This window comes from Henckelia pumila, unplaced genomic scaffold (genome assembly GCF_033568475.1).
Source record: "Henckelia pumila isolate YLH828 unplaced genomic scaffold, ASM3356847v2 CTG_298:::fragment_3, whole genome shotgun sequence".
In the NCBI taxonomy this organism is placed as follows: domain Eukaryota; kingdom Viridiplantae; phylum Streptophyta; class Magnoliopsida; order Lamiales; family Gesneriaceae; genus Henckelia; species Henckelia pumila.
In genome coordinates, this window is record NW_027331797.1 from 827,243 (window position 1) to 841,686 (window position 14,444).

At 39.8% G+C, this 14,444-nt stretch overlaps 1 protein-coding gene across 1 annotated transcript; it reads right to left on the bottom strand.

Moving 5' to 3' along the window:
• Nucleotides 1-2,626: 2,626 nt before the first annotated feature.
• Nucleotides 2,627-3,637, bottom strand: LOC140870969 (uncharacterized). The gene has a single exon (XM_073273395.1). It carries the CDS (start codon nucleotides 3,635-3,637, stop codon nucleotides 2,627-2,629), a length of 1,011 nt encoding a protein of 336 aa, XP_073129496.1.
• Between the last annotated feature and the right edge of the window lie 10,807 nt (nucleotides 3,638-14,444).

Genomic DNA, 14,444 nt, shown 5'->3' on the forward strand with positions numbered 1-14,444 from the left:
TTTACAGGATATTTCCATTATTTGGGGTCTACCTATTGATGGTGAGCCTGTAATTGGTATAGATGTTTCACGCAAAGTTGAAGAGTGACAGCATATATGTTTGGATTTATTAGAATTTACGCCACTGACGTCGCATTTCAAAGGTGGTCACTTATCGATGACCGCTTTATATGAGCATTGCATGGCTGCACATATCGATGATAATAGTCCAGAAATAGATGTCGTAAAATATACCCGTTGTGTAGCATTAATGATTATTGGAGGAATCATGGTTCCAGATTATCAAGGAGGATCTGTTAAATTGATTTTTTTGCAACTACTTTGGGATATTGAACGCATCAGATCTTATAGTTGGGGAAGTGCAGTTCTAGCATTCCTATATCGTGAGTTATGCAATGCAACACGGATAAGAAAAGCTATAATATCCGGGCCTCTATTTATCCTACAGGTATAAATTTTTAAGTGCATCTAATATCACATTATAATAATTTATAATTTAATTTGTTACTGATGGCAGGTATGGGCATGGAGAAGGATTACATTTGTTAATCCTGATATAAATGGATTATCTCTGACTGTGCCTCAAAATGAATTCGAGGAAGATATTCCATATGCTCCTTATGGTGCACGGTAATATTTGAAAAATATTAGCTTTTTATAAATTACAAATTCATTTTGTAATAATTTTAATAATCTTTTTTTATTGTAGGTGGTCAAATGTGTTTAGTTACACTCATTCACCAACGCACACTGTTAGAATTATAAGGGATTGCTTCGATCGTATGACTAATGCCGAGGTGTGTTATTGGATTATTGAAATTTTTCAGCAATTATATTAATTTCTATTTATTAATTAAAAATGATTTTATTATTATTATTATGCAGTTTAATTGGATAGTTTACAACAAGAAAGATGTTGATGTTAAAGCGATCATTAGTACGTACGATAATAGAATCTGGAGATGTGTTTGTCCTCTGATTTGTTTTGATATTGTGGAGATGCATCGTCCTGATCGGGTTTTGAGGCAGTTCAAAATGCGGCAATCTATTCCTAGGCCTGCACTTGACAACGATAACCTACACAATGTTAATAGAACAGGTCATCGCAACACAGATTGGAGAGAGTATCATAAAGATGCAATTATTCTTTGGAATGGAAAATTGAGTAATGTTTCCCGAGGAGAACGTTACAGAAGATCTAGCGAAGTCGATGATGATTACTTTCCATGGTATGATCACATTACTGTACGATTTATATCGCCTTCAGTAACTGGGCTTGGTTTTAGGCCATATCAACCGAATTTAGATATTGGCAGACACAGTAATATTCCACAAAATTTTAGTGTGTCATCCTCTGATTCGCAGCAGTCATCATCAGGGTTTGTTCCTCCTCGTCCATCTGGTGAGTTCTACAACGCGGGTCCATCTGGTGGGTTCTACAACGCGGGTCCATCTGGTGGGTTCGACAACGCAGGGCCATCTAGTGGGTTGTACAATACCGGACCATTCGGTGGATTTTACGGTGCAGGACCATCTGGTTCATATGTTGATGCCGGTTATCATACTCCATTTTGTGAAAATATCCAAAGTTTTACAGATCTTCTTAATACTGGTCAACGCAATATTCTGGCTCCTGAAAGAAACGTTCCATCACCTGTAATATTCCCTAGTTATTCAGATGAGCAACAAGAGAGGAGTGAAGAAATTGTTGATGCTCCTGTTGTGCGTAGAGGACAACGTAGACGTAGACCACCTGCTTGTGGTACCGGTGGTCATTTGTATAACTGCAATTGTCATGAACAATAATAATATTTTTTTTTGTGTTATAGTAATTGATAATTAGTTATGCATGTGATTTTTTTTCCTTTCCGTATGATTTTTTTTTATTACACCACAATTATTTTAAATACTCTATTAAGTTGATTAAAACAAATATGAAGAAAAATGCTATTAGTGTAATAGATCAATGCATTTAACCAATATCAAATACATATCTTATTCAATGCATACATTATATGACACAATTATAAAAACGCATATGCTACCAACAAACATTTATTTGTTATACATTTTTCGTCAATCAATCAATTGTCCACGTTCATCTGATACTCCTGAAAAAAAAAACATATACAAATTAAAATATATTACAAGACATATTTTTAGGAACAAATTAAATTTTCAAAGTTTATACCTGTTAGTTCTTCGTTGTTGTCTCTCTCTCGCTATCGGCATGTCCATCTCGTTTCTTAGTCGAGTCGTTGTATCCCTACCTGCTCTTCTTCTTTCACGTCTAACTGGGTTGTGTTGCAACTCAAAGGTAGGACGATCCCAATATCTTTCATCTGCAAGAGGTTCAAATCTTCCTTCATACGTTGCGAGGTACTCCGATATATTGTACCATGACTGCACAAGTGTCGTGGGATCTAACGAGTGCCATTTAGCGGTGCAAATAGCATGAGAACACGGGATGCCGAAAATTGTCCATTTACCACATGAACAATCTGTTGTTGATATTCTCACCACTTGCATGTGTTGGCCGCGACTTGGCCTTCCTCCGGTTGCAACCTGAGCAGTTTGTGATCGTACATCATATTTAACAACACGATGTTCACTAGATTTCTTTTGCCTATTCCTCATACTTTCGCCGTGCATAATCCGACCACAATTGATTTTCTTGAACCATACGTTGACCTTTTGTCACACGTTCAATGAAGTATTGGACACATCTCAGAAGGGTCAAGTGTACTATTGCAGATATAGGCAGTCTACGAGCTCCCTTTAACACACTGTTTAAGCACTCGAACATGTTGGTCGTCATCACTCCACGACGCCAACCTCCGTCATGGGCCATACTCCATTTTTCCTTTGATATTCCATCCAAATATCTGTGTGCCAAAATATTTTTGTTCTTAATTGCCTCCATTGTTGCATCAAATTTACAAATTTGATGTTGACTACCTGCTTCCCAGCACAAATCTTTCAAATGCACATCTTTGAACCTGGAATTAAAATTTGAGCACACGTGCCGCAAACAAAAACGATGCACACCTTGTGGAGGTTTGAAATAGGGTAGATCTTCAACGGCTCGCACGATTCCCTTGTGCCTATCAGATATTAGACACACACCATTTTTGCCACATACAACATGCCGTCCAACATTTTCCAAAAACCACTTCCAGGAATCAGACGTTTCTTCATCGACAATTGCAAAAGCGAATGGTAGAACTTGATTGTTAGCATCGAGAGTGACAGCGATAAACATTTTGTGTTTGTACTTTGTGTACAAATGTGTACCGTCGACACTAATGATTTTTCGACAGTGTGGAAATCCATTAGTACACGGCTTGAATGCCCAAAAACAATAGTTCAATGTTTTTATTTCTTCATTGTTTCTGAGATGCTTCCAGTCGACAATTGTTCCAATATTGTATTTGCAAAGAACACGCATATATTTTGGCAGTAATTGAACAGAGCTCTTCCAAGTTCCATAAACAATTTCCACTGCACGTTTCAGACTCCGCCACGCCTTCGTATACGAGATTTGATATCCATATTTATCTTTCACACTCTCTATTATATATTTAATCTCGTACGAAGGATCACATCGTACAATTCCCAATAGTGTATGTGCAACCATATCACTATTCAAGTTGTGATGATCTATGCCGACGTTGGTTGATATACATGTATGAGGCCCACCATATCTGGTTATTTTCCAATAACCTGTTTTCTCCTTGAAAGATGCGCGAAAACCCCAACGACATCTGACGGTGGAAGAATCATTTTTGCATTGAATTTTCCACAAAATGCGTGTGCTCTCAACAACAAGATATTCACGCCTAGAAACTCTGACCGAATAATCCTGTTGGAAAACTGGCGAGTTCCCAGACCAATTACGATTGATACCCGGTGCAGCGGAAGTTTAAAAATTTTTCATGGAACGTTTCCATGGTGTGGGTATCAACCATACAACGATTGAATTAATGTGTGTGTAAAATTTAAATAACAATTAAATAAATTTTACCTCAAATCTCGCAACGAGATTAATGGACACCAACAGAACAATTCTGCTCTTGTTGTCTCTCCCTGGAACCGATGAACGCCTTCAATCAGGTCCACGAACAGAGGTTTAATCCCTCTGATAGATTGCACTAGAAAATCTATCAGAAGTTTTCTGCGAAGAGAATACACGAATTTGATTCGTTATTCCTTACTGCGATTCAAAATCACAGACCGGAATTTTCTCGGGCAGAGCAGGAAGGGGACGGCCGAAAATTCTTTGAGAGAGAAGGGTTTCGATTTTTCTGTCTCAAAAATTATGACCTGTTGTGTGTAATTTCTGTACTGAAATAACTTATTTATAATGCAGGCCACTAACACCTTAGGGCCCATTAGTCATAAGCTGGGGCCCGACAAGCAAAGCCCACTCGTTCAGAAATTAATATAAAATTCATCGTGACTCCGATTGATGAAACGATTTCACCAATGTGCACAGAAACCATTTCTGCACGTTTTAAAGTCAAAATAAATTTTCCTGAATCCGAATTCAGTGGTTTCCAAAAATGTCCATCCCTATGTCATTTTAGGAAATCCTACTCCCTTACTCTTATTTAAGAAGTCCAACTCCTTAGTTCATTAAATTTAACTCTTTAAATTTAACTATCTCAACGGGGATTAAAACTCCATTACACTGTGTGACCCTCAATGGTTCAGGGATACAGCTAGCCGTGGGCTCACAACTCCTTGTGACTCGGAACAACACTTTCCGACTTGCCCAACGAATCATGGTAAAGCGCCTAGCAACATCGCCCCATGATTCCCTAGGTATCACTGATAGTGCCTACAAGAACCAGTAGATTTTGGTTAACGTACAGTACGGTCCCTTCATCCATATATCCCGATCGAATCAACAACCATTGGTATATCGAGAGTCGCTCAAGATTCGATAACTATGCAATACATCTTGAAGATCAAATTAGTGACATCGCATGTGCTACTAAGAAACCATTTCTTAAATCACATCAAGTACTCTGGCCAGAGATTTGTCACACTAATATCTCCTCAGATCGCATAGGATATCCACACTCGCAAGTATGTGGTGAATCCTTGACAACAATGCATTGACTCCTATATGTGTCGTAACTGTACCCAATCTCGACACCTGATGACCCCCTCAGAGTCGGTAAACGAGTCAAAGCACAGTACTAGCATATAGAGTCTCCATGATGTTTCAAGTCGTAAGGACTAATGGTGTACAACCAAAACCGCGGACTTTATCCACTCGATAAGTGATAACCACTTGGAAAGTCCGGATAGGGTAGTTCGACTATTCATCCTATGAATATCCATTTGCATGCTTCGAACATCTCCATGTTCCCTACCAATGAAACGTGGTACTCCGCATCGCAAATGCTAGTCTCAAACTCGAGCGATCCTTATCCTTATTATCGGACGGCTCAATCGACTAGGAACGGTTTTAGAATATACAGTGACTATAAGATGTATTTCATGATAGACATCTCCATGTTCTACCACATCTTACATACACTATAGTATATTCAAGGTCTTTATCAAAACAACAATAGTATATCACAATATAACAATATGAAGTAATATAAAGTCATTGCCATAAAAGTGTAAATAATATTAAACAAAAGATTGTTTATACAAAGAGTCAACAAAGCCCATAGCCACACAGTTGGCTCACTGGGCACCCACTCTTACAATCTCCCACTTGCCCTATAGCCAATTAGTCATACTACGTAGACCCATTGCTTCGCGATGTTTGTCAAACAATGGTCCTGGCAAAGGCTTAGTAAGTGGATCAGCGATATTGTCTGCAGAGGCCACTCGTTCGACACTGATGTCTCCTCTTTCCACAATCTCCCGGATTATGTGGTATTTCCTCAGTACGTGTTTGGATCTTTGATGAGACCTTGGTTCCTTTGCTTGAGCAACGGCACCCGTGTTGTCGCAGTACACCGGGACTGGACCAACAAATTCAGGAATGACGCCCAACTCTTGGACGAAATTCCTCATCCAAACGGCCTCTTTAGCAGCAGCTGATGCTGCAATGTATTCAGCCTCAGTGGTGGAATCCGCTGTGGTGTCCTGCTTGGAACTCTTCCAAGAGACAGCACCGCCATTGAGCATGAACACAAATCCAGAGGTTGACTTCGAGTCATCCACATCACTTTGGAAGCTAGAGTCGGTATAGCCTTCCAGTTTGAGTTCTCGTCCTCCATAAACCATGAACATATTCTTTGTCCTTCGCAAGTACTTAAGAATGTCCTTCACGGCTTTCCAATGCATCTGACCAGGATTAGACTGATATCTGCTCGTGACACTCAGAGCAAATGCTACATCCGGTCTGGTAGATATCATCCCATACATGATACTACCTATAGCTGACGCATATGGTACATGTGTCATATTCTCTATCTCTGCATCAGTCTTGGGACACATAGACTTGGATAGAGAAACTCCATGACACATGGGTAGATGTCCTCTCTTGGACCCATCCATTGAAAACCGTTTCAATATGGTATCGATGTAGGTTGATTGAGTGAGTCCTATCATTCTCTTAGATCTATCCCTATAGATCTGTATCCCAAGAATGTAGGATGCCTCACCCAAATCCTTCATCGAAAATCTACCTGATAACCATATCTTTGTTGACTGCAACATCCCTACATCATTCCCAATGAGTAGGATGTCATCAACATAAAGTACTAAGAATGTTACCGCATCCTTAACTACTTTCTTGTACACGCAAGGTTCCTCCGGGTTCTTGATGAAACCAAAATCTTTTATTGTTTCATCAAATTTCTGGTTCCAACTTCTTGATGCTTGTTTTAGACCATAAATTGATCTCTGAAGCTTGCATACCTTATGCTCGCTTCCCATGGATGTGTACCCCTCAGGCTGCTTCATATAGATTTCTTCCTTAATGTCTCCATTAAGAAAAGCAGTCTTCACATCCATTTGCCATATCTCATAGTCATACCATGCAGCTATGGCAATTAGGATTCTTATGGACTTGAACATTGCAACTGGTGAAAAGGTTTCGTCATAGTCAACTCCTTGCCTTTGAGTATAACCTTTAGCCACCAATCGCGCCTTGTAGGTCAATACCTTACCATCAGGCCCAAGCTTTCTTTTGTAGATCCATTTACACCCTATTGGAACAATTCCATCGGGAGGATCCACTAAAGTCCAGACTTGGTTAGTATGCATCGAATCCAATTCTGATTGCATAGCTTCAAGCCATAAATTCGAATCCGCATCAGAAATTGCTTCCTTGAAGCTTCTTGGATCACATCCAATGTCGGGTTCATCTTGACCCTCTTCAAGAAGAAGACCATATCGAACTGGAGGTCTAGAAGTCCTCTCGGATCTTCTAGGTGCAGGCGTGTCCAGCAATGGTTCCTGAGGTGTGGGATCGTTATTTTGTATTTCGGGTTCTTCTCGAACTTCTTCGAGTTCCATCATCTCGCCTTTCTTATCCAATAAGAACTCCTTCTCCAAGAAGGTGGCATTCCGTGAAACAAACACCTTTGTTTCAGCAGGATAATAGAAATAATATCCGATTGAATTCTTCGGATACCCCACAAAATAACACAAGCTGGATCGACTATCCAACTTATCTCCCACTGTCCGCTTCACGTAAGCAGGACATCCCCAAATCCTCAAGTACGAATACTTAGGAGCTTTGCCATTCCATAACTCGTATGGTGTTTTGTCCACTGCTTTAGTGTGGACGTTATTCAACAACAATACCGCCGTTTCAAGCGCATAGCCCCAAAACGAAGGTGGAAGCTCAGTGAAGCTCATCATAGATCGAACCATGTCCAACAAAGTTCGATTACGACGCTCCGATACACCATTAAGTTGTGGTGTCATAGGAGGAGTCCACTGAGAGAGAATCCCATTCTCTTTCAGATAGTCCAAAAACTCGGTACTCAAGTATTCTCCACCTCGATCCGATCGAAGTGCTTTAATACTTTTACCTAGCTTGTTTTCTACTTCAGCCTTGAATTCTTTGAACTTTTCAAATGCTTCAGACTTATATTTCATTAAATATAAATACCCATACCTAGAATAATCATCAGTAAAGGTAATGAAGTAGGTGTGGCCATGTTGAGTCCCTACTCTAAATGGACCACAAACATCTGTATGGATCAAATCCAACAGATTTTGACTACGTTCAGGCTTCCCCTTAAAAGGAGATTTAGTCATTTTCCCTTTTAGGCAGGATTCACAAGTAGGTAGAGAGTTAATATCAGACATATCAAACATGCCCTCTCCCACTAGCTTGTTCATCCTCCTTGAGGAAATATGACCTAGTCTAGCGTGCCAAAGGTTTGCCGGGTTTTGACTGACTATCGATTTTCCTTTTGTTTGTTGTTGCCGGTTTGTCAATACAATTCACTGGAACGTCTTTTAGTTTTAAATTATATAGATCGTTTTCAAGTTGTCCATTTCCAATTAAACATTCATTCTTGTAAATACTGCAAATCCCATTCACAAAATTACAAGAATAACCATCTCTATCAAGCATAGAAATAGAAATAATGTTTTTAATTAAATCTGGCACAAATAAAACATCTCTCAACAATAATTTAAAACCATTCTGCAAAATCAAACAAACATCTCCAATGGCCGTAGCTTCAACTCTGGAACCATTCCCGAGCCTCAGCTGGGTCTCACCCATTCTAAGCCTGCGACTTCTTGTCATCACCTGCAAATCATTGCAAATGTGAGAACCACATCCGGTATCCAATACCCAAGAAGTTGTATTAAGTGACATGTTTATTTCGATATAGAACATACCCTTTGCAGTTCCCAACTGCTCAAGATACTCCTTGCAGTTGCGCTTCCAATGACCCGGCTTCTTGCAGTAATGGCAAACATCCTTGGATTTTCCATCGTTTGAAGCCTTTGTCTTTTGCTTCTTCTCGGGTTCCACTTTCTTGGGTGGGGCAGAACGTTTCTTGCCCTTCATACTTGGCCCCTTCTTAGCAGAAGATGAGGAGCCCACCAAGAAAGCTGGCTTATCCTTCTTAAGTGTGGATTCATATGTAACGAGCATATTGACCATCTCTTCAAGGGTGGCCTCTATCTTGTTCATATTAAAATTTATCACGAATCCATCAAATGAAGAAGGAAGAGATAGAAGCAGCAAGTCCACATTGAGTTCATGCTCCAACACCAAATCAAGGGTCGCTAACTTCTGTATGAGCCAAATCACTCGTACCCCATGATCACGGACCGAAGTCCCTTCACGCATGCGGCACGTCATCAACTCCTTAACAGTAGAGAACCTTTCAGCCCTCGACTGAGCCCCAAAAAGTTCCTTGAGTTGCGTGTGAATGTCAGCAGCATTCACCGTGTCCTCAAATCGCCTCTGGAGTTCATCAGACATCGAGGCTTGCATATAGCATTTGGTCTTGATGTCATGGTCACACCATGCATCAAGTTTGGCCAATTCCTCCGGACTTATGTCAGCTGGTGCTTCCTTCGGAGGTGCTTTCTCTAACACGTAGAGCATTTTCTCCGAAGTTAAGACAATCTTCAACTTCCGGAACCATTCCGTATAGTTGGCGCCAGTCAGCTTGTTTTGTTCGAGGATCGAGAATAAAGGATTTCGCGAATTCATTGTATGAAATACTGAAAAGGAAAAACAGACATATATCAATGATTGTTTAACAATTTACTAAGACATAAAATAGGCGAATTTAATTTTATGAATCTCACTCCCACTATTTTAACGATTTCACCACCCTCTAGTGAAAACGGGAAACTTTTTCCTTAGTGAGAACATGGAGTCCAATTGACAAACTTATGGTCCCGAATAATATCAGCCAACCATAATTCTCAAAAGGTAGAGCCCAATTGCTTCCAAAGCAACCCCCATGTATTTACCTCATGTCCAATAAGGGCCCATAATATGACGCCGTTTAAAGTGACATGTCAAGATGACCCATCAATATTAAGTTGTGATGGACGGTCGCCATGTGGATCCCCCAATAATATGAGCCGATCCCATGGGAGTTCCACCCAACTTACAACATTTGTCGATCCAATGTACAGCTTTTCGACGGACGGGCCCCCCCAATAATATGAGCCGGACCGTATCCGCGGGTAGCATCACATACATTGACCGTTGATGGAAGGTAGGAACATTTAAACAATATTTAAATTTCCTTTATTTATCTTGATATAAATTTTAAATCATATTTAAAATGAGGGATTTTATTTATAAAAACATTTGTCTCATCATATTTAATTTATTGCATGCATTGCCGGATTCACGCAATTTATGTCTAAACATGCATACAATCATAATATCACATATTATATAGGATGATCGATTCCATTTCTAATTGACCCGTGGTTGCCAATCACGGGTCTTAGTCCAATCCTAGGTAATATGCAGTATGCAAATGCAATCCTATTACATATGCTTCCAATTTACATTTCTTCAGTCTTCATTGTCTGCTGGGCCCACCATCTTCAAATCTTGATCTCCCACTAAATCTAATGTATTTACAATTAAATAACAATGACAAGTAGGGGATACATTTTTAGGGGGTGGGAACGGGCTATAAACCAAGCCCACTTTTATTACATATGACATTCATATCGGGCCATAAACCAGGCCCATTAATAAAACCAACAACAATAAAGACAAAATGTAAATTCCTAACATACACCTACAAAATTGGTCATGGCAATCGATCATCCTTATCCAATAACATTTAATTCAAAATTAATTTATTGGATAACATGCTGTGGCAATTCAAATTTAAACAAGATAAAATCATATTTTATATATAAAATCACATTTCACATATAAAATCATATTTTATCTCCATATCAAATAAAATCATATTTTATCTATAAAATCCAATTTTACAAATAAAATCATATTTTATCTAATATATCATAAGATCATATCTTATCATCAATTGTACCAAAATAATTGATTTCAAAATTCAATTTACGGATAAAATATTAAAATTTTCCAAAAATTCAAATTTATCCAAAATCAATTTTAAAATTTACGGACTCGAACAATTCGATCCGAAATCTCGTGAACCAATCAAAAACAATTTTTGACCGGACCAAAAATAAAATTTTAAATATTAAAATTAAAATATATTTTTTCCCGCGGGCCGCCCGGGACACTCCCGGGCCGGCCCGCACCCGGGGCGCGGGCCGGGGGCAGCCCGGCTGCCCCCTTAGGGCAGCGCCTGGCGCCGCCCCTGGGCGGCGCCGAGAGCCGCCCTGCGCAGCGCCCAGCGCTGCGCTGGGCGGCGCCGAGCGCCGCCCCTGGGCAGCGCCGAGCGCTGCCCTGCGCAGCGCCCAGCGCTGCGCTGGGCAGCGCACAGCGCTGCCCTGGGCGGCGCCGTTTGCTGCCCCACCGGGCAGCGATCCAATCGCTGCCCGGGTTTTGCCCCGAAAAAAAAAATTTTTTTATTAAAAATATTTATTTTGTTTCATAAACCGAGACTCAAAAATTTTGTACAATTGATTATTCAATCGATTGATCTGAGCAACCTGGCTCTGATACCACTGTTGGAAAACTGGCGAGTTCCCAGACCAATTACGATTGATACCCGGTGCAGCGGAAGTTTAAAAATTTTTCATGGAACGTTTCCATGGTGTGGGTATCAACCATACAACGATTGAATTAATGTGTGTGTAAAATTTAAATAACAATTAAATAAATTTTACCTCAAATCTCGCAACGAGATTAATGGACACCAACAGAACAATTCTGCTCTTGTTGTCTCTCCCTGGAACCGATGAACGCCTTCAATCAGGTCCACGAACAGAGGTTTAATCCCTCTGATAGATTGCACTAGAAAATCTATCAGAAGTTTTCTGCGAAGAGAATACACGAATTTGATTCGTTATTCCTTACTGCGATTCAAAATCACAGACCGGAATTTTCTCGGGCAGAGCAGGAAGGGGACGGCCGAAAATTCTTTGAGAGAGAAGGGTTTCGATTTTTCTGTCTCAAAAATTATGACCTGTTGTGTGTAATTTCTGTACTGAAATAACTTATTTATAATGCAGGCCACTAACACCTTAGGGCCCATTAGTCATAAGCTGGGGCCCGACAAGCAAAGCCCACTCGTTCAGAAATTAATATAAAATTCATCGTGACTCCGATTGATGAAACGATTTCACCAATGTGCACAGAAACCATTTCTGCACGTTTTAAAGTCAAAATAAATTTTCCTGAATCCGAATTCAGTGGTTTCCAAAAATGTCCATCCCTATGTCATTTTAGGAAATCCTACTCCCTTACTCTTATTTAAGAAGTCCAACTCCTTAGTTCATTAAATTTAACTCTTTAAATTTAACTATCTCAACGGGGATTAAAACTCCATTACACTGTGTGACCCTCAATGGTTCAGGGATACAGCTAGCCGTGGGCTCACAACTCCTTGTGACTCGGAACAACACTTTCCGACTTGCCCAACGAATCATGGTAAAGCGCCTAGCAACATCGCCCCATGATTCCCTAGGTATCACTGATAGTGCCTACAAGAACCAGTAGATTTTGGTTAACGTACAGTACGGTCCCTTCATCCATATATCCCGATCGAATCAACAACCATTGGTATATCGAGAGTCGCTCAAGATTCGATAACTATGCAATACATCTTGAAGATCAAATTAGTGACATCGCATGTGCTACTAAGAAACCATTTCTTAAATCACATCAAGTACTCTGGCCAGAGATTTGTCACACTAATATCTCCTCAGATCGCATAGGATATCCACACTCGCAAGTATGTGGTGAATCCTTGACAACAATGCATTGACTCCTATATGTGTCGTAACTGTACCCAATCTCGACACCTGATGACCCCCTCAGAGTCGGTAAACGAGTCAAAGCACAGTACTAGCATATAGAGTCTCCATGATGTTTCAAGTCGTAAGGACTAATGGTGTACAACCAAAACCGCGGACTTTATCCACTCGATAAGTGATAACCACTTGGAAAGTCCGGATAGGGTAGTTCGACTATTCATCCTATGAATATCCATTTGCATGCTTCGAACATCTCCATGTTCCCTACCAATGAAACGTGGTACTCCGCATCGCAAATGCTAGTCTCAAACTCGAGCGATCCTTATCCTTATTATCGGACGGCTCAATCGACTAGGAACGGTTTTAGAATATACAGTGACTATAAGATGTATTTCATGATAGACATCTCCATGTTCTACCACATCTTACATACACTATAGTATATTCAAGGTCTTTATCAAAACAACAATAGTATATCACAATATAACAATATGAAGTAATATAAAGTCATTGCCATAAAAGTGTAAATAATATTAAACAAAAGATTGTTTATACAAAGAGTCAACAAAGCCCATAGCCACACAGTTGGCTCACTGGGCACCCACTCTTACAAATCCTTCACAGATGCAATCAGATCTTTTTTATCCTTGAAAACCATGTTTACACATAGTTCTCCTCTCTCCTCATTATAGTATCTTGTCCGCATGTCATGAGGTACGCCAATAGAATCAGGAATCTCTTCTCCAAAATATGTATTAAAAAAAGATGGCATATCAGAAGTGGTAGAAAAGAAAGGAACATCTTGCCTCTGTAATTTCTGACGAGGTGGTGGACGAGATGATGTTCCCTCATCAGTATTTGCATGGATATTCACATGTACATCATCATTCACATCTTCAACATCGTCATCATCTTCTTCCTCAGACTCCCCGTATGACATCTCTGGCTCTGTATCGCTTATCTGGACATCTTCGTTTTCACTCCTAGGATCATCAACACGTGGCACAAAGTTTTGAATTTCTGAATTCCAATTTGCTTCACCATAATTTTGTTCCCAAATACGTGTACTTTCCGGCCAACTTGCAGGATCAGGTTCTGATGTGCCGGCGATATATTGATCCCACGATCCACTTTCAGGATAAAGATACATGTTGTCCATTCCTTCGGTGACGTGTAAAATATCCGATTCTTGGTCGACATGACCAGCGTGATGGTCAATTTGGTTTGCTTCCACGTACAAATGCAATATACGTATATTGGGAGATTGCATCATAAACTCTAAAGCGTTGTCATCGACAAGATTGACTTGAATTTCATGCCAAGATGAATTTTCCATAAAAGAATATTTCGTTGACAATTTGAGGGTAAAAGTAGTTGGATCAATCCTCAATATTTGATGCACAGCTTCAACCAACTCGGACAAAGTAATGGTACGTAGAACTCGCATCGGTCTAGTATAAGGAATACTATACACAATCGATCCACTATCCACAATAATATGACCACCAAAATATAAAAATATATCAATGTTTTCCATTCTCGATATATTTTTTTGAAATGAAAATGAAAAACGTATAAAAGGAAAGAGAAAATTTTAAAGAGTTTAATATTTGTAT

Coding starts and splice junctions, on each gene's coding strand:
- LOC140870969 (XM_073273395.1), bottom strand. CDS start 3,637: ATGGTTGCACATACACTATTGGGAATTGTACGATGTGATCCTTCGTAC.